Source organism: Micromesistius poutassou (assembly GCF_964030765.1).
Source record: "Micromesistius poutassou genome assembly, chromosome: 2".
In the NCBI taxonomy this organism is placed as follows: Eukaryota; Metazoa; Chordata; class Actinopteri; order Gadiformes; family Gadidae; genus Micromesistius; species Micromesistius poutassou.
This window is the reverse complement of record NC_140272.1, coordinates 12,788,217-12,806,959: the sequence shown is the minus strand read 5'-3', so window position 1 is coordinate 12,806,959 and position 18,743 is coordinate 12,788,217. Positions and strand designations below refer to the sequence as shown.

General features: G+C 40.4%; 1 protein-coding gene across 10 annotated transcripts in view; it reads right to left on the bottom strand.

Annotated features, from left to right (window-relative positions):
• Window positions 1–12,355, bottom strand: part of slc2a9l2 (solute carrier family 2 member 9, like 2) — an 85,892-nt gene extending 73,537 nt beyond the window's left edge. Inside the window, exons 1-6 of one of the 10 annotated variants that reach the window (XM_084464188.1) lie at window positions 11,892–11,930; window positions 11,670–11,701; window positions 11,485–11,574; window positions 7,947–8,049; window positions 2,723–2,827; window positions 749–909 (exon numbers count right to left, since the gene is read on the bottom strand). In XM_084464188.1, coding sequence (XP_084320314.1) covers window positions 749–909; window positions 2,723–2,827; window positions 7,947–8,049; window positions 11,485–11,574; window positions 11,670–11,680 — 470 coding nt within the window. In that variant the 5' untranslated portion in view covers window positions 11,681–11,701; window positions 11,892–11,930. Of the gene's footprint in view, window positions 1–748; window positions 910–2,722; window positions 2,828–3,960; window positions 4,024–7,946; window positions 8,050–9,517; window positions 9,584–11,484; window positions 11,575–11,669; window positions 11,815–11,891; window positions 11,931–12,145 lie in introns of those variants that run through there. The other 9 variants (XM_084464191.1, XM_084464192.1, XM_084464190.1 and 6 more) reach the window with 9 other exon arrangements.
• Window positions 12,356–18,743: the final 6,388 nt, after the last annotated feature.

Genomic DNA, 18,743 nt, shown 5'->3' with positions numbered 1-18,743 from the left:
AAAGTGGGGTGGAGGTGGGGTCAAATTATTTGACACATATGAGCATTTAAAAATGTACTTGAAAGTAACGCAATAGTTACTTTCGACAGTAACCAGTTACTTTTATAATTTGTAACTGAGTAACTACTTTAGTTAAGTAAGTAGTGACTGTAACTCACTGAATACAGAGAGTGTGTGTGTGTCCATACCAAGTGAAAGGTCGGCCCTCCGACACCACTAGCCTCAACCCCCCTCTATTAGCCGGCCCCTAGCTGGTGGGATCAGCAGGGGCCATTGACCGCAACAGAACCTGGAGGAAGACACTGGGGGCACAGGTGGAGCCTCCGCTAGGCCGCAACGCCCTGGGCAGCGGAAAATAGACCATCTTTCCTTCAAAGGTACACGCTGCCTGCAGCAAGTCCCTCACACAAGCTGAGCACAGCCACACTCTGCAATGAGACACACTGCAATGAGATCACAGCGGTAGAGGGACAGGACAGGACCAGATAGGATGGGTGTTGAGTGTTTTAGTCAGAGCAAGGGAGGAAAAGCCAAGGAAGGAATGATGTATAAAAATAGATATAGATATAGATGTATAAAAAATAGCTAGAGATAGATAGACCATTGTTGTCTGGGTTCTCAGGAAAACACTTAAGTTAAGGGCCAAGTAACACAATTCGAGAATGCAGTAAATAAACAATAGATTGTGTTGTATGATTCATTGTGAAAATACTCTTTAAAAATAATTTGAATCAGACTAGTGACTTACCTCCCCAGGGCTTTCACCATAGATGAGACACAAAGTGTTCCCAAGAGGCCCCCAATGGCAAATATGGAAACGGTGGATGACCACAGCAGGGTGACTGTCTCTGTGCTGGCAGGCTGGCCATACCTCTCCATCCATGTACGGTTGTACATGGATTTTATAAACTGCATGGGCAAGACAAAGACAACAAGTCTATTGAGAATCACTAGACTATAGACAGTAGAAGCCTTTCTTGATAAGTGATACCACTCGCTTGTAACTCCAAAAGACATTGCAAATGAAGAAAATTTGCAATGCGATATGTCAATATGCATAACATAGGGAGAAGAGTATAGTACTTTTGTATATGTTTGAATGGCATTAACATTTGTATTAACTGATCTCATTGGGCTACAACTAACATTTTTTTTTATCTGCAATTAATCTATAGCGATTCTTCTGTGTTTTCATTTTAATCAATTAATTAATCGGATAGGTGGCAACAGAGTATGGTCGTGAGCGTGTGTGTGTGTGTGTGTGTGTGTGTGTGTGTGTGTGTGCTGAAAATGTTGTGAGCTTATAAATAAATTGTATAAGGGCACTCAGTGTCTCTGGACACCGAATTAGTCAACTAATTGCAAAATGTTAATTGGTGTTTTAACCAAATGGAGAGGGAAGACAAATGGCACGGCCAGAGCTCCCAGTAGATACAATTATTTGAAACTGAAGGGCAGAGCACCTTTCGAGTATGTGACCATACTCCTTTAGGTTAGCGTCAGCTCCTCTTCATTGGATAGAAATACACTTTTTTCATTAAATAACATCATCTTACTAAATTATTTATTTTCCATAAAAAAAACTAAAAAAAAGGCAAAAATGCTTAATGGCTTCCCTCGACAGGTTGTTATTTAACAACCCCAGAGTTTCTGTCATGTTATCATTTAATGGATCCGAACTGTTTGTGTTTCGTTCAGACTTTTGTGCAAATCAGGTATAGGGTGAGATTTAATAGTTTGGTTTCTTACAATAAATAAAGAAACCGTTTATTCAGTTGTTTTTTTGCCATGTGTACAGGGATTTGCTTGCATACATTAGCCACCAGACATTAAGTATTGATTAAATGATGGGTTTCTAATTGTACTCAGACCTACACGGAAGGTTTATAAATATTGAAATGGGTTAACATGAGTAGTTGATGCCCAATAATCCACACATGAATTCCAAAATACACTCTTCAGATTTCAAAATGTTTTTCATTTAGAGTGTTATGCTTTTCAATGCATTCACAAATAATGAACAGGGAAAGGAAATGTGTGTGCGTTTGTAATGTGTGGGTGGGTGTGTGTTGATTCCCTACAGCAGAGAAGCTAAACCTGATGCATAAAACAAATACTATGCAATTACCACCTCATACATGGCTTTGTGTGGAAGCAGGTGACCGTGGGCACTGCAACTGACCAACCACAGTTGGTCAGTTGGTTTTGTTTTTTATTTTATTTTTGTGTCCAGTGAGGGCAATTGTTTGTGTCAGGAGAGTAAACCCTGCAACACTTTCATTTGTTAAACATTACTAAATGATAAACAAAAACATGACCATTTTATATAATTGGATATACATTTGTTCATATTGTACAGCCTTGGTGGGCCAACTATATTTATACAGTACAGTTGAGTATTAGGAATTCTAAACAGCAGTATTTGCTGGAATAGCAATAGCAACAGAAAGGGTGTATAGTACGAAAAGGTGCAACCCCCTGTTTTCTATTGGGTGACAATCACCAGCCAATCACAAAAAACAGCCCACACCCTCTCTGTGGTTGGACAACAGGGAGGGTGTGATACCTGGGTGAGATTGGCACACAGACCAGTTGGCCTCTGGCGATCTATTGTTTGACTGTCACATGAAAGAAAGGCCATTTGCCAATCCCATCCTCTGACTTCCAGAAGGAAACAATGAACACAGCAGGATATACTTTAAGTTCGGCCTTTCTGTCTCACCACGGCTGGAGCGTTGACTACCGACAGGTTGTATCCGTAGAGATAAGAAGACCCAAGGGCACTGATGAAGGCTGCGTTCATCAAACATGCTGTGATTGGCTGCTTCTGAAAGAGCAAACATTCATTATCACATAAATCTTTTCTCGGTAGAGTTCTAAGGACAGGATCATCGAGGGACAACGTATATGGTGCAGGATGCAGCCTTACCCCCATGTGCCTAATACATATAGGCCTGCTGTACAGTGTGTTGTCCTTTGGCAAACATTTAATTTATTCAATGGAAATACATTCAGTAATATCTAGCAAATAATGATTGAAATTGGTGTGGTACAAGTGCACAGGAATATATATTATACATATATTATACGTATATATTATACGTATACACATATTAATTATATTATCAATTATACTTCTCATGTTATTTTATTCCTAACACTTATCTTGGTTGGTTTCATACATATATTTTATCACAGACAATAATATTTCAGGGAACATTTTGTTTTCTGTTTCATTGTATACATTGTTCATTGATCCAAATGATTGTTTTGCTGTCATGCACTGCAGGTTTTTTTTCCCTGTTATATTGTCAACTGACACACAAAATGAAAAAACAGCTGGAGATCACAGAGGAGAAGTTGCTCATCTATCTATTCCTCTCTGACTTACACGGCATTGGACGATGATAAAAATGACAGGGGTCATCTTTGACCTGGCCCTCTGTGTTATGTCACAGAATTTGTCTACTGATAGGAGTGTGAACTCCCACGTCGCCATTGGCGACATTCGTCTTTCGCCTTGACACTCCCCCAGCTCCTTCTTTTTAAAGTTTGGTATGTCCGCTTTGGGATGTCTGTCTTATATCACCCATATAGCACAAGCTGACCTTCCTGGATAGGACACTTTTTGTGTCTCTTTTTGTTCTCCCCCTGAGACTTTTCTTTTAGTCTATTCATCAGATACATGACATTAAGAAGCAGGTCGGGGTGGGCATCTTTGCACATGGCCATCCATCACCTGTGTCATCGCCACTCCTGACCCTTTTTGACTAACCAAATTAGGCCAATTTCTGCGTGTACAAGCTTGTGTCCCTTCCTTCTCACTGTGATATCGAGTTCATTCAAAGTCTTGTATGCAGACAGTCTTTGGATTTTGAACTTTTACCTGCCAGATTGGGGATGGGAATGAGGAGCTTTTTTGCTGGAATAATTTGGGAAAAAAATGTCTCACAGACATACCCATGGATGTGGTGGTGGTGAATACTCAACCACGGACGCACAGCTCATCTCAGGACATTAGACATATGTTGATGTTTGAATTGTTGTTTTCCAGTTAATGCTATTAGTAGGTTAAGTTGCCATCTGTAATGGAAAATGAGCAGGGGCGTACTTAGTCATTTGGGGGCCCAAGGCAAACCCAGTCATTGGGGCCCTCCACATTCTCGTTCTGCACTGTATATATATATATATATATATATCGTATAACTCTGCTTCATTTTTTCAACCCGCACCAACTAATGTTTTGGTACCGTCTTCCTGAATCAAGCCTGCACATGCGCAGTAACATGGAATAGTCCATTGCATGAGAAGGGAGGGGGGGGCAGTCAAAAGCTCATGATAGATTAAGCATTTTTATGGATTTTTAAGCACGCGAATTAAGACAAAAAAAAAAAAAATTGCTTTAAATCGAATAAAACTTTATTAATCAGTTTTGTATGAGACGTTTGGGGGCCCCTGGAAATCTCGGGGCCCCAGGCAATTGCCTGTGTTTGCCTAATGGTAGGTCCGCCCCTGAAAAGAGACTACAGAGCTCAGTACTGCGACCAAAATGGTTGCATTTCCAGCCATTTATTATAAATGTAATCGGGGAACTGCGCCACCATGCTCCTTTCTAACATTTCAAAACATTGCTATCAGGACACAGACATCAGTTAACGTTGTCATTTTTCCCATTTCTGTTGTGATGAACAGATAATTTGTTAAGAACAGACGTTTTATTGGAATTACACTTTAAAAAGCAATACTACTCTTGGTCCTATGTTACTGCACAGCTTTAGTATAGTGGGTCATAGGGGAGAAATTTACTGAGGTTTAAAAGGAAGTATTATCTTGCCTATATAACTGAAATTAGTGTGCAAAAAAGCAAGAGTCAATGAAGGACCACAATCCAAGGGAAACCCATGTCACTCATCATATCTCCTGATCAGGGCCGTAACCATGTACCCTGGTTACTTAACTGACGCCAAATTGGGCCCTAAAAAGCTGTGAACTTCTTTATATCTGGCCCAAGTCATCCTGAGAGGAAGAGACGGGTAGGGCTTTATGACGTCTACAAAGTAGAAAGGACCCCCCTGGATTCCTTCTCTCCTGTTAGTTATACTGACTTATAGGTTAATGTGAACTAATTAATACTACAGTTAAACGCTAATTTCTTTAATGTATTCCACAATCATATGTGGTATTGTTGTCAATTGTTTGAATAAATGCTTATTGTCTAAGTACAAGTGATTGTCTTTATGCTCATTGATGTCAGATCTTCATGTTAACCCATATATGGGGTATAGGGATTTGTTTTCTTTCATTATACATGGCTCAAATTGTCTATAATGTCTATATGTGAATTCTTCATACTGTAATATACTGAGAATTCTGAGAAGGAAGAATAAATGTATGTTTAGTTAATGGGGAACTAGGGTGGGGGACACGGGAGGTGTCAAAGTTCAAGGCCCGATGCATTGATGTTTAGTCAATGCATTTAAGGGGAAGTCCAGATCAGGTTTAGAGTCCAGATCAGTTCTTTGTCAAACCGACTCAGGTTTTGGTAATTAATTCTGTGCAATTGATAATGAATTATTTTATCTTTCAAATTTTGGCTTTTTTGACCACTCTTAGTTTGTCAAAGTGTTGGGTTTTATCCACCACAGTCCAGCTTCAGTGTAGTGGGTCGCACACCAGACGAGGCACGACGCGAAGCCAAGCTCTAGTTAAGTGTAGTTCACCACTTTATTTGGTCCTTTTTTGCCGTTTTGTCACAGAACTGGCATGGCTTTTCTGTCACATACCATGCATCTGTGTACATTCATTTAAAAATAGGAACTCACTTGAAATAAATTGTAAAATGTAAACCCTTAAAACATTTAAAAAATGTCAGTCTTGAGCCCTGCACTGTAAGTACTCAGCTGTTCTTCATAGAATCATGACAATATGCATTTTCTCTTATGCAGTTCCTGCACTGTTTAGCACCCTATCTGGTGCATGAGCATCTGTCAGGGAGCCCTATCCCAGCTGCTCTAGAGAAGGCCGAGGTGACCTCTCCTGTGGGCCCTTATCGCCTGTATGTCTGTAAACACCGATATGGTGAAGCCCAGAGAGTATAGATCAGCAAGATCGATTGAGAATGAATATGTTTGCACTTGTATTTAAAGATTAGGATTCAGGGGACAATTAGATTCTACAACACATCCTAATACTTTTTTAGTAGTATTAGTCTAACATAGATCGATTTTAATAATTAAGATAAATGGACCAGGGCATAAGGTTGGTGTGTAATTATGAATGTTCAGTTTATCCTTATACTCTATAGCATTGGTTCTCAAATGGTCGGGCCTTGGGACACACATTTTCCCATGGTCATTAAGTCACAACCCACTTCAAACCAAGCAAATTAAATTCTCAAAGACGGGCTCGTAAACACCCATACACAATACAATACAAAAAGTGACCTTTTTAAAACATAAATCAATTAATATTTTCATCGCTCCATTTAAAGCACATTGCATTAGCACAAAAAACTGATCCTGATTAATAAACTGATGAGTATGAACATCACAACTGTGTACTGCTGATCCTGGTGAATAAGTTAAGATTGGTGATGCAGCCTTTGTCAACTACACCCCAAAACTATGGAACACACTGCTCAAAAACATCAAGGAAGCCAACTCGCTATATATTTTCAAAAGGCAGCTTAAAACCTATCTCTTTAAACAAGCATTTTAATGAGATATCAGGGAGACTAACTCTTCAAATGTTTTTACCACTGTTTCTTTTTACCAGTATGTCCTTTATCTGCATTTTTCCTAATCCATGTATTGCTCTTACTGCTTGTTGTTATTGTTTTCAATGTTTTAAACTGCTTGTTTTTTACTGATCTTTTGTTTTTACTGTAATTTAGATTGTTAGGTGTTGACATAATGGCCTTTATTTTCATTATTTCATGATTTTATGTAAAGCAATTCCAATTCTTTATGAAAAGGTGCTAAATAAGGTGCAATTCTTTATGAAAGGTGCTAAATAAATAAAGCATTGCTTACTTTATATGTTATTCATCTACAGGAGTTTCATTATTCTGTTTCACGTAAAATTGATCATGGCATAATTGGTTATGATACGTATGCAGCACACACTGCTCATGGCTAACTTTTAATTTGCACAACGGGGGAGGAGTATTGCAGAAGTCTGCAAAACCTCTAAAGGCAGTAGTGTGAAATTGCATCACCGTTTACTCTCTCACACTTGCGTGTATAAAGTATTAATTTATCCCCATTTATTCCCATTAGGAATAAGAAGCTGTTGTGTTGCTTGGGAATAAATTAAACACGGATGGCTATGAGATGGTTATGGTTAGCTTTTTGGTGAGACATGATGATGTTACATACGGTTTAGGATTAGATATCAGTGTTTCCCATACATAGACACAATGTGTGGCGCAACGCCACAGATTCAACGAGCGCCACAAATTGATTCCGCTTTTCTTATTTATTTTTATTTTAATGCAATTTTTAAGTATAAATATCTCACGCTCTCACGCACACGCAACAAAAGTCACGCCAAAAAAAGAAAAATACCCGTTAGATCTCTCGTTGCTTCGGACGAGCGCTAAATTGCTGTGGCTGTCAACCTCCCCCCAACCCCCGTCAACAACTCCGCCAGCCAACTTCCCCCCCCCCCCAAAAACCAAAAGTTGCCAACCCTGCAATGGGGCACCACACATTGCTACCTGGTCTGTGGGAAACACTGGATATGTTTAGGGTCAGGGGAACTGAGGGGGGGTTTCCTGGGAATACTCATCAGAAAATAGTTATCTAACTTGCAGATATACAGGGCACAAAGTTAAAATTACATCAAATGTTCACACACACACAAATAACTTCATAATTTAAATAAACTTTTATCATACCTTGAACAACTAAAAAATATAAAATATTTAGATAAAAACCAACACTAACCTTTTGCGGGTCGATGTTCGGGACATGCAACTTCTTGCCATCATTGTTAGTTTTGGCAATGTGGGGAATCTCTGGTTTATCCATTAACTGTGTCGTCACCATGCTGGAACCAAAAAGAGGAAGCATCGTGTAAGGCTTTATCAACTCACGTGTTGTGAAATGCCTTGTGGGGAGCAAAGGCGTGTACTTTTTTTTGGCTGCCATGCTTAATAACTGGACTCATTTATTCAGGAACTGGAATTTTGGGTTAGCTTACAGATATTGACTTGAACTAGAAAATGCATTAAAAAGCCATTGAACCCAAAACCACATATTTTTTGTTTTAAGCATGGTAATTTGCCTTATATGATGCCATTTTATCACTGTTACTGAAATAAGTCCCCAATTTAGAGAAAAAAGGGGTCAAATCCTATGTTTTTGCCATTCCCCCCAAAACACAGTGAGCGGTCCACTCTGCTGCGGACGCAGATAGCGTTCTTTTCGTGACATCAGACTACCTTTTCCGAGGTAGTCTGATGTCACGACCAAGGGACAGTGGTGGCGCGGTTTGTGTGGATATGTGGAGCTCTGCCTGGGCAGCAGTTTTCTGTGGTGTCCATGAGAAAGTTTGGCTTTTCGAACACCTATAGTATAACACTACGGCGTGTGGCAGATTTCATATTAGGGATCGATTTTTTAGGGCTGATAACAATACCAATTTTTTTTCATCAGTCTTAGCCGATCACTGATACACCGATACCAATTTTCTTGAGCCGATATTTGGAGCCGATACTACCCTGGAAAACCAGAGTTCTCGCGAGAGCACAATTTGAATTTGCTCAGCGAGTCACTCTGGAAACGACCAATATACTCACTCCCCGATTCCCCTGGCCCAGAACATTAACCAATCACATCGGTGTATCTGATATAGGCGAGCCAAAAGTGTTGCTGTTTTACCGACTGGATACAGCAAGAGTCTTATCTATTGGTTAGCTGGTCTGGATACGTCACCCCTTGTATTCTTCTGATTGCTCGTAGTGTTATCCAATTGCATGTATTGATATTTTCAAATGCATGCTTGGTGCCGCCCCTCGAGTTGGGCCATTTTCATTACTCGTTGCCAGACCCTACAGCTTTCTAGATATTGGGTTACTAGTGTTTATTGATTGCATTTTCCTGAATAGTACCATTGTAACCGTTTGTAACACTATGGCGTGTATTGTACAAATCATAATTCATTTGTATAGCATTGTAATACTATGCTTATGGGGTTAATTTTGTCTACTTCCAGAGGTATCAACCCAAATTGGTCCATTACTATGTAATCCCACTGTTGTATAATGACAACAATGATCTCCATGAACCCATATTGTGGGTGGAAGTGTATAAAGAAACTAGAAGCAAGCTGCAAAAGTGCCAACTCCACTTGGAAAAAAGAATGAGATGAAAGTGGATCTGCTCCTACAATGTTAATATGGCACTGCAGTCTCAAACCAAGTTGTTATTTCACAACAGCATTGCAGTATTCCAAAAGATTTTAACTAACACAGTAGTGTGGTTAAATCCCTAAAAAACAATGCAATCCAACTCACCCACACCAAATCCTGTACATCCAACAGCTACCGAAGTGAATACAGGTAGATCAAATTAGATGTCTAATTTGATCTACCTTAACCCACAGTCTAGGTACAAGGTTCTCTATTATATCACGTGTGCATCCTTAGTGCTTCCCAGCAAATCAATCAATTAAAGTTATGCAACCATAGCTATGACAATCTCAATGAGGTAATGCCTTAAAGTACCATGGTAAATGGACTGCATTTTTATAGCGCTTTTCAGAGCGGTGACCACCGCCACTCAATTGAAACCTCACCTAAACCAAATAAAGAAATGTACCTCCTTTTTATAATTCATTGATCATTTATTCCCTCCGATTTGACAGAGCATGGGTCTCTCTTCTATTGAGCTTGTTGTTATGCATATCATGGATTGGAGAATTATGATAATAGTGTGTATGGCAAACTGTGTCTCTGTGTCGAGTGTCTGGGAAACTAAAACCTCTCTCAGCCATCATCATTAACTGCTGCCCAGATGGAGCTCAACACATCTGTACACATCTCGCCACCGGTGTCCCTTTGTCGCGTTGTTGAGTGCCAAAGAACACAAATTGTGTTCAGAGAGCAGAGTAAAACATTCACAAACTGGTTGGCGGAGACACATTGAGACAAAGGTCTCAATGAGGGTATTTTTAGTAACAGTTAAAAAACAGCATAGATAACTATGTTGAAGCTTATTTAAGACATATTACCACTGGTTGGTTGGTTGTGTCAAATAAGCTTACACATCCCTTATGATTAATTTTAGAAGACATAAGCTTTCTTATGGAACTGAAAAGATGCATAGGCCAAACATCCTCTTAAGATGTATCTCCATAATAAAAACCCTATTTTACCATTTAATCTTGAGATCACTGATGTTGTAAAACATGTAGATCTGTTGCTTGTAGAACAGATCAGCCACATGAAGTTGTGACAGAAGTTGCTTGTGTCTTTACTCATCACTGCGAAAATAATAATAATGGGGCTTGGGCTTGGGAAAAGGTGATTCTATATCTTAGCTGAAATAACATGGGGGAAATTACAATGGGAGAGTGTATAAATATTGCCATACCCCCTCTCCCTCTCTCTGGGGGCAGTAGGGAATCCATGTCATTAATACTGTTATAACAATAGATAGTCCGTAAACAATGGATATTAAATAAATCGTGTACCTGTATGATCCAAAATAAGCACAATTCATTTTGTAAAAAAGTGAACTGCCAGGACTTCTCCAATGGTTGAATAATGTACATATTTGATTATTTAATGTTTATAATATTAATTATAGCCTACTTGTTTTTTTTTTATAATCTCTTATTTCCCATCTGGGATAAGATGTTATCTAAACGTTGCGCATTCCCTTAAAGTGCCAAAAATCAACAAGGAAGAAATCACCAACATTTCTCTTTCCATTTGGCAAACTGCTACACTGCTTTGGAATTCCCCAGTAAGGAGTACCCATCCAGTAACCACGACAGTGTCCAGTTACGCTTGGCAACCGGTATGCATAAAGTCCACCCCCACAACAGTAGCACACATGCGTAGGTCCAGAATGATGAATAGCCACAGAATTATACTCCCACCAAGCACTGTTACAGGTCTCAAACACAACCTAGGTTATCAGACTGTACTATGATAATATATTGCATATGTAATAACCTTTGGAATAAAGGAATATCTTAGAATAGGTTTCTGTTTTTTGTATGAATTCTTGCATGATTGTCAGGGGCAAAAGTGGAGGGTTAGCTTGCTTTCCGATCAAAGACTGCATTATTCAAGTCAACTTATTAGAGGGATCATATTGTTTCAATTACTGCTTGGCAGCAGCTATCCACACACTGTGGACATGTGAGCCACATATAAGGACATTTGAGCCAAGCTAGTAGTTGAGAAAAGTGCACACAAAAAAATAACCCATTCACTTCAAAAGAATTAAGGTGGTGGTTTTGCTGTCATCATACCTTGAGTCTGTGTGGGAGTGAATGGGTTGGCGCGGCATGTAGTCTTTTGGTGGAGACATCTTCTCAGCGGGTCTCGGGATCAGGATTCTCCTGGAGGAACATACATACAGTGTATGTTCCGGTAATGAAAGCCACGTGGGTAATCTGACCCACGCTAGAGGAGGCTGGCGTAATTTCACCGTTACCTCGTAAACATTTCTGCAATGCTTTTCCAGGGCTAGTAGGACCGGCAAGATACGTCATGGGAGGGAACATGTTGGCACAAGTCAACAACCTTGCTTAACACTTCCCTGGCATTATTGCAATTGCAATTTTTTCCCAATGTTTTTTTTTTCCAACTAATGTTGGCACAAGAACAACGTTTCTCGGGAACTACCTGCGGGGTGGTGTCAGCGCTATACCGTTACCTGAAAATAGTCTCTCTCACCACAGACACAGCATGTACATTGCTTGAGCTCTACTGAATTGGAAATGCTTCCTTCAAGTAGAATCATGATAAGCAGGCTGTCTCTATCAGCTGCGTTAAACATTAACTTGGGCATTGGTTCAGAACTGTAAAATAACATTTTAGAAAAACATCATCCTTCATAAATCTTCGTAGCCTACAACCTTTGGAATTAAAAAAAACAAAACAGCTAGGCTACTGTTGAATTAAACTTACCAAACGCCCTCTCAATACTGTCGCATACCAGAATGTTTTGCACACTTTGTCGGCAAACCACACTAATAGCAAGCCTAAAGTCGTGTATTATCACATGAGGAGTGGAGACGGACGTAATAAAGCAGTGCATGTGGGCCGGCCGAGGGGCGTCATTTTGCTGAGCGACTCAAGCCCATTTATAACTATTCTAACAGAAACGATTCACTCCACAACACCATCGCCAGGCCAGTACTCAAAGTAAGTAGGCCTACTTATAATTGTTTGAAGAGTTCAAGTTGTTAAAAAATACGTAACATTCCTACCTATCGCTGCGCAATAATAGTGGAACAGAAAGTCTCATTACAGTAGGCCCGCCGCCCTATAAGTTTATATTCTGTCCCATTTGATCAGGCAAGCATATACAACCGTGTAATCCAGGGTTTCTCAACGGGGGTGGCAGCGCCCCCTGGGGGGCGTTCGTAGAACCTAGGGGGGCGCAGGGAACGAACACGGGGGCGTCACAACTTGCTTGTGTAGTGGTCATTATTTTTAACTTTTTTTTTTTTAACTTTCATGGCTTTCATGGAAATTTTTTTCGCAAAAATAGGATTTAAAAAGCCTATCTTCATATGGGTTTCTAACCCCTCTATCGTCTCATCTACTTTTTACTTTATGCTCAGTACCGTCATGATCGCCATAGTAACGCCGATAAACAAATCCACCCCATCGCAGTAGCGTGATGCTTTCCAAAACTATTTCGCCCTCCCCTGACTTCCACTGGTTGGTTTGTGGGACATGCAAAGCAAGCGGTGGATGGGCCATTACACTAAGCAACATGAATCTCACCCATATTACATAGTAAGGCAACATAAGACGTGAATAAAGCTAACTCCGCTTAGCATGCTAATTGTAAACAATAGAACGTGCGCATTACTTGTAGACCACTGCAACGTCGCTCATTACGTCTGCGAACCGATAAACACTTACTTTCATAAGGTACGCACACCAACCGGCACATACGCATTTAACACTGATGTTACAGGCGCTTAACTTAACTACTTTAATTACTATTTGGCCGCAAACTTAAATGTGCTACTCGCTAACTCAGAACGAAACGGATAAAGGCTGCACATGCGTTGCTAGGCAACGTCATGTAAACAAAGGGAGTCTTTCGTACACGATGTATTGATTGATGATTTATGTAAGCCAATATGTAAATCACTGATGCATGACAACATTTAAAACTATTTTACCTTTAAGACAATGATTGATGGCTCACAAAATAAAAAAAAATCTACATAATTTGAAAACTATGAATGTGAAGGGAGGGGATCTACATAACTAAGATTTCTTTATTTTCTTTCAAATTGTAGTTTCACCTACAGATGTCGCCCTGCAGATGCAAGGTTTCTCAGAATTCATACCAGGAGCCATTCTCCATTCATCAACTCATTACTTTAAAGTATCATCTGTAGCATTACTTTTTCCACTACAGTACACAATTGCATACTCGTTGGTTCACAGTACACACGCATAACGTCATAACGTAGGCTACAAAACAAACGCCAAATAAACGTCCTGAAATGCAGTAGACCTATATAAGTAAACTTGGCTAATACTTGGCTGACGACTTCTGATGGCTAAAATAATATAGGAGCTAACGTTAGTTTGTTGACGTTAACGGTAACGTTAACATTACCTGGCATGAGCATAGACATTCATACAAGGACTAAATTACAGAATTAGCCATTTTTATTTAAAACATTGTCTTACCTGCTATCGACGTGCGTGCAACATCTCGCTGTCTCTTCTTTTTTCTCTTATCCGCCCCCGACTCTTGATGCATTTTCGAGGTCATGTCCAAACACAGGTGTCTGCCAAACTTGAGAATGATCTAATCGAACATACCACTGAGATGTGGGGGAGGGGGGCACCAAGGGGAGAGAGAGAGGGCCGCACAGGAGACGCATCTTTTTCTCGAGCAAATGTTACTTTTGTATTGCTTATCTATTAACACGTTTTACACATGTTCATTTTAAATATATCGCGTTATTATGATGATGGTTTTTTACGAGACCGATTTTTTTGGTGCCCCCCCAGACACTTGGTGCCCTACGCGCAGTGCGTGTTCTGCGTGTGCGGAGCGCTGGTACTGATTGTTTCACCTGAACACGTCTGCAGTGGCAGATGAGATTTTGACAGTATAAGCTGATATTGAGCTTAAGTCAAAAAGTGTGAGCTAGGGCAAGCATTTGCCCTAGCAAAGGCCAGAAAACAGCATTTGTAGTTTGTTCACCTTCAAGGGTTTTGATGAGCACTGGAATTGTAAAGTGGGTTTAATTACCTAAGAAAACTATTCAAAATTACTCAATTGCTGTAACTAATTTGAGATAATTAATACCAAGTCACTTCACACCTCAGTTATGTGTGCATTTTAGACTCTGTTTATATATATTTTTTGTTGTATTGTTCTATATTTGTATTAATATAGTGCTAACAAAATGTGAACACTGGCTCTTTTTCAGTGGAGTGCAATATTTAATGTATTTTGATTTGAGTACATAGCATTTGCACTAGCCATGGCATGTAAAACAGCATTTGAATTTGCAAAATAAATGCTTTATGCATGGATGAACACTCCTTAATACTGGTTTGGTCAGATTATTTATAACATAATGGTGAGGAACGTTGGTTGGAGGGGCCCCCTAGGAGTTTTTGCCTAGGGCCTCAACAGACTCTCAAATTGCCACTGCCATCTGTCCATCAGGAACCCTGAAGTAATGAACATAGCAAAAGCAATCATAGGGTAATGTATTGGTACTTTCCTCGCCACACCTTACAAAGAACATAACTGACAGTCTTCCAAGCAATAATTATGACGTCATGTGGTATACAAAGAAACTCATCTATCTCTCGCACACACACCTCACAAGGTCTGTGTAAAGAACACACTGACAGCAGCAGAAAATGTGTCTTACACCAATGAGCGGACATTAATACATAGCACACAAAATAGGCATGTAAAAGGCCAATGCCCTTTAATAAATTAAATGTGGACGATTTTGAGCCTCTGGTGGCCATGTTGTTTTGTCAATCAACTTCATTTTACTTGATAGGAGTCCATCTTGATGTTGGTGATGGTGATGTTTGGTTAGTCTATAACAGGGGTCAGCAAACTTTTCAACATGCAGTGCCAGTTTGACATTTTCTAGATGAGTGTGCCATATGCAACAATATATTAAATAATATAACTGCAAGCAGTGATGTGGGGGTCAAGCAGAATGGGACTCCATAAACTAATTTGCAAAATAGACCAGAGGAGCCTCATCAACAAGATAGATCTATGTCAGACACACGGCCTTCAGCACTTTCGACAAGTTGCACGTCAAAAAATAAAAGATCAAGTGAGATATAATCACACTCGCCCCCCTATAGGTCAAAGGTCACCAAATTCATTGAGTGTCCCCATAATGATGTCATGGGTCTATGTACCAAGTTCGGTTATGATATGTCAAAGGGCTGCTGAGAAATTGGCTTACTTCCTGTTTGGCGGTTTCACTGTCAAATTTGATTGGCTGACGCGGATATTTCTGTGAAAAATCATTTACTAGCTATATGGGGAGGTCTTATAGTATCACCAGACATTGTAAATTTGTTTGAAATATACTCATGTGAAGAGAGAGGAGTTAAAACACATTGTCATTAATTATAGCGCCCCCTAGAGGTCAAAGGTCCTGTTTGGCGGCTTTGCGGTCAAATTTGATTGGCTGTAGCGGCTAAACTGTTTTGAATTTGAAAAATCTATTCAATGTTTTTTGTCAAGCATGGCCTGAGGATCATATGTACCAAGTTTAGAGAAGATTGGACAAAATTTGTGATAGGAGATACGTTTTGAAGGTTTTTGACATAAACCAAGATGGCGGAAAATCCATCCTGACGCAATATGACGTCATAGGGTGCGTTGAACTCGGTCTGGCCCAAGGATTCCAATGATATCTTGGTTGTGAATATTGGATGAATGGGTCAAAAGTTCTAAACATGAATGCATGTCCAACTTTGACCTGTTGGTGGCGCTAGAGCTCATGGGCTAGCAACCCCAAATTTGCTTCAAGGGATCATGGGACTGTCCTGAATCAGTGTGCCAAATTTCACAACTTTTCACCAAGGTGTTCTATGGGCTGCCATAGACTCCCATGGCAGGTAAATAATAATAATTAAAACTGCGCGCAGTGATGAACGGGACCTCGCGCCGGCTTGCAGCCGCCACTACGAGGTCCCGTTCATCACTGCGCGCAGTTTTAAAAAAAAATCGCGCCGGCTTGCGGCCGCGTCACGTGCCGTCGTAACATGTGTGCTGGCAAGATGTGCACGTGTTAGGACCGCACGTGACGCAGCCGCAAGCCGGCACGAGGTCCTGTTCATCACTGCGCGCAGTTTTAAAAAAGCGCAGTTTTAAAAAAAATTCGCGAATTTATGTAATCTGTAGAAGCAGAGGTGCCCTGTGGTGTCCTACTGATTTTTTTGACATTAACATGTAAGACCACATTTAACTGAATTACATGTTCATTAACCCTACATCAACGATCCGATAAATTCCCTAGGAGGAGTTAGTTCAAATACAAGGCGACGGAATTCAAAAATGGCCAACTTTGACGGCACGCCACGGCCACGCCCTTCAACGTACAGTCACAAATAGCACGGCGTTGGTTCAGCACCATTTTTTGACTGTACTAACCAATTTGGAAGCAGATGCGATAAATTCCCTAGGAGGAGTTTGTTTAAATACAAAGCGAAAAAGTGAAATTCCATTCAAAAATGGCCAACTTTGATGGCACGCCACGGACACGCCCTTAAACGCACAGTCCCAAATAGCACGGCGTTTATTCAGCACCATTTCATGACTGTACTGACCAATTTGGAAGCAGATTCGATAAATTCCCTAGGAGGAGTTAGTTCAAATACAAGGCAAAAAAGTGAAAAAAATTCAAAATGGCCGCCGAGAGTGAAAATAAAAAATGCAAATAGCCGACTTCCTGTGGGGTTTGGGGCATGGGTCCAAGAGGCTTTTCTGTAGGTATGGGCACATTGTACGTGAATACTGAGTTTCATACATATTGGTGAAACGTGGCGCCGGGGATGCTTTTTAAAGTTCCTGTAGGGGGCGCTACACAGATGAGAAACACGATATTTGGTATGTGAGCTACCGGCACCAGTCTACACGTGTCCTGTGAATTTCATATTCATAACTATTATGATCTCCGCACAGTGATTTTGAGGCTCTGGCGGCCATGTTGTTTTTTCAATCGACTCAATTTTAATTGAGCAGTTAGAACATTGGTACCTAACGACCACTGAGTTGGTCCCGCTCAAATCAAACATTGCCTCTATGAACTGTGGCTATTTTAGTAACGGGCCACGCCCACTTCGAAGCCACGCCCCATTTGAAAATATGTTGACTTTATCTTGTTCAGAATTTGATTCTGAACAACTTTTGTATTGGGGCCAACATCATAGGCGTCCAACTTGACGTTGATAAGAGCAATTAACTATTTTCGAGGTTTCAACCACACCCCTTTTAGAACTCATTGGTGCTCTAAACTTTATTGTACAGACTAATCCTTAAGTGAGATTGAAGATAATGGGCCATATATGATATGTGCCAAAGGATTTTGGTCAAAGTCGAAAAACCTGGGATTCTTGGGGAATTTACTGTTTTTAACTAAATTCAAAATGGCGGAAAATATGGCTACCGGAAGTGTTCAGTTCAAGAGACTTTTTTGTTCATCATGAGGATATGCATGTGTGTGCAAAGTTTCATGAGTGTAGGTCAAACCGGTGGCGAGATATGCTTGTGCAAAGTTTGCACTTTTGAACAGTTGCTATAGCGCCACCTAGGGGCGAATGTGAATTTGAGGGCTAGAATATCAAATTTTTCACCAGTCCCCACAATTGCACCAAAAAATTTTGAGTTTTAGAATATGTGCAGGGGGGGAAAAATGCAGTCGAAGTGGCTAAAAATAATAATAATAATAATAATAATAAACACGAGGGTTTCAATAGGGACCTTGCCATGTTTGGCTCGGTCCCTAATTAAAACTGCGCGCAGTGATGAACGGGACCTCGCGCCGGCTTGCAGCCGCCACTACGAGGTCCCGTTCATCACTGCGCGCAGTTTTAAAAAAAAATCGCGCCGGCTTGCGGCCGCGTCACGTGCCGTCGTAACATGTGTGCTGGCAAGATGTGCACATGTTAGGACCGCACGTGACGCAGCCGCAAGCCGGCACGAGGTCCCGTTCATCACTGCGCGCAGTTTTAAAAAAGCGCAGTTTTAAAAAAAATTCGCAAATTTATGTAATCTGTAGAAGCAGAGGTGCCCTGTGGTGTCCTACTGATTGTTTTGACATTAACATGTAAGACCACATTTAACTGAATTACATGTTGTAACAACTTTAACTAACATTATTAACCCTACATCAATGATCCGATAAATTCCCTAGGAGGAGTTAGTTGAAATACAAGGCGACGGAATTCAAAAATGGCCAACTTTGACGGCATGCCACGGACACGCCCTTCAACGTACAATCACAAATAGCACGATTTTGGTTCAGCACCACTTCAT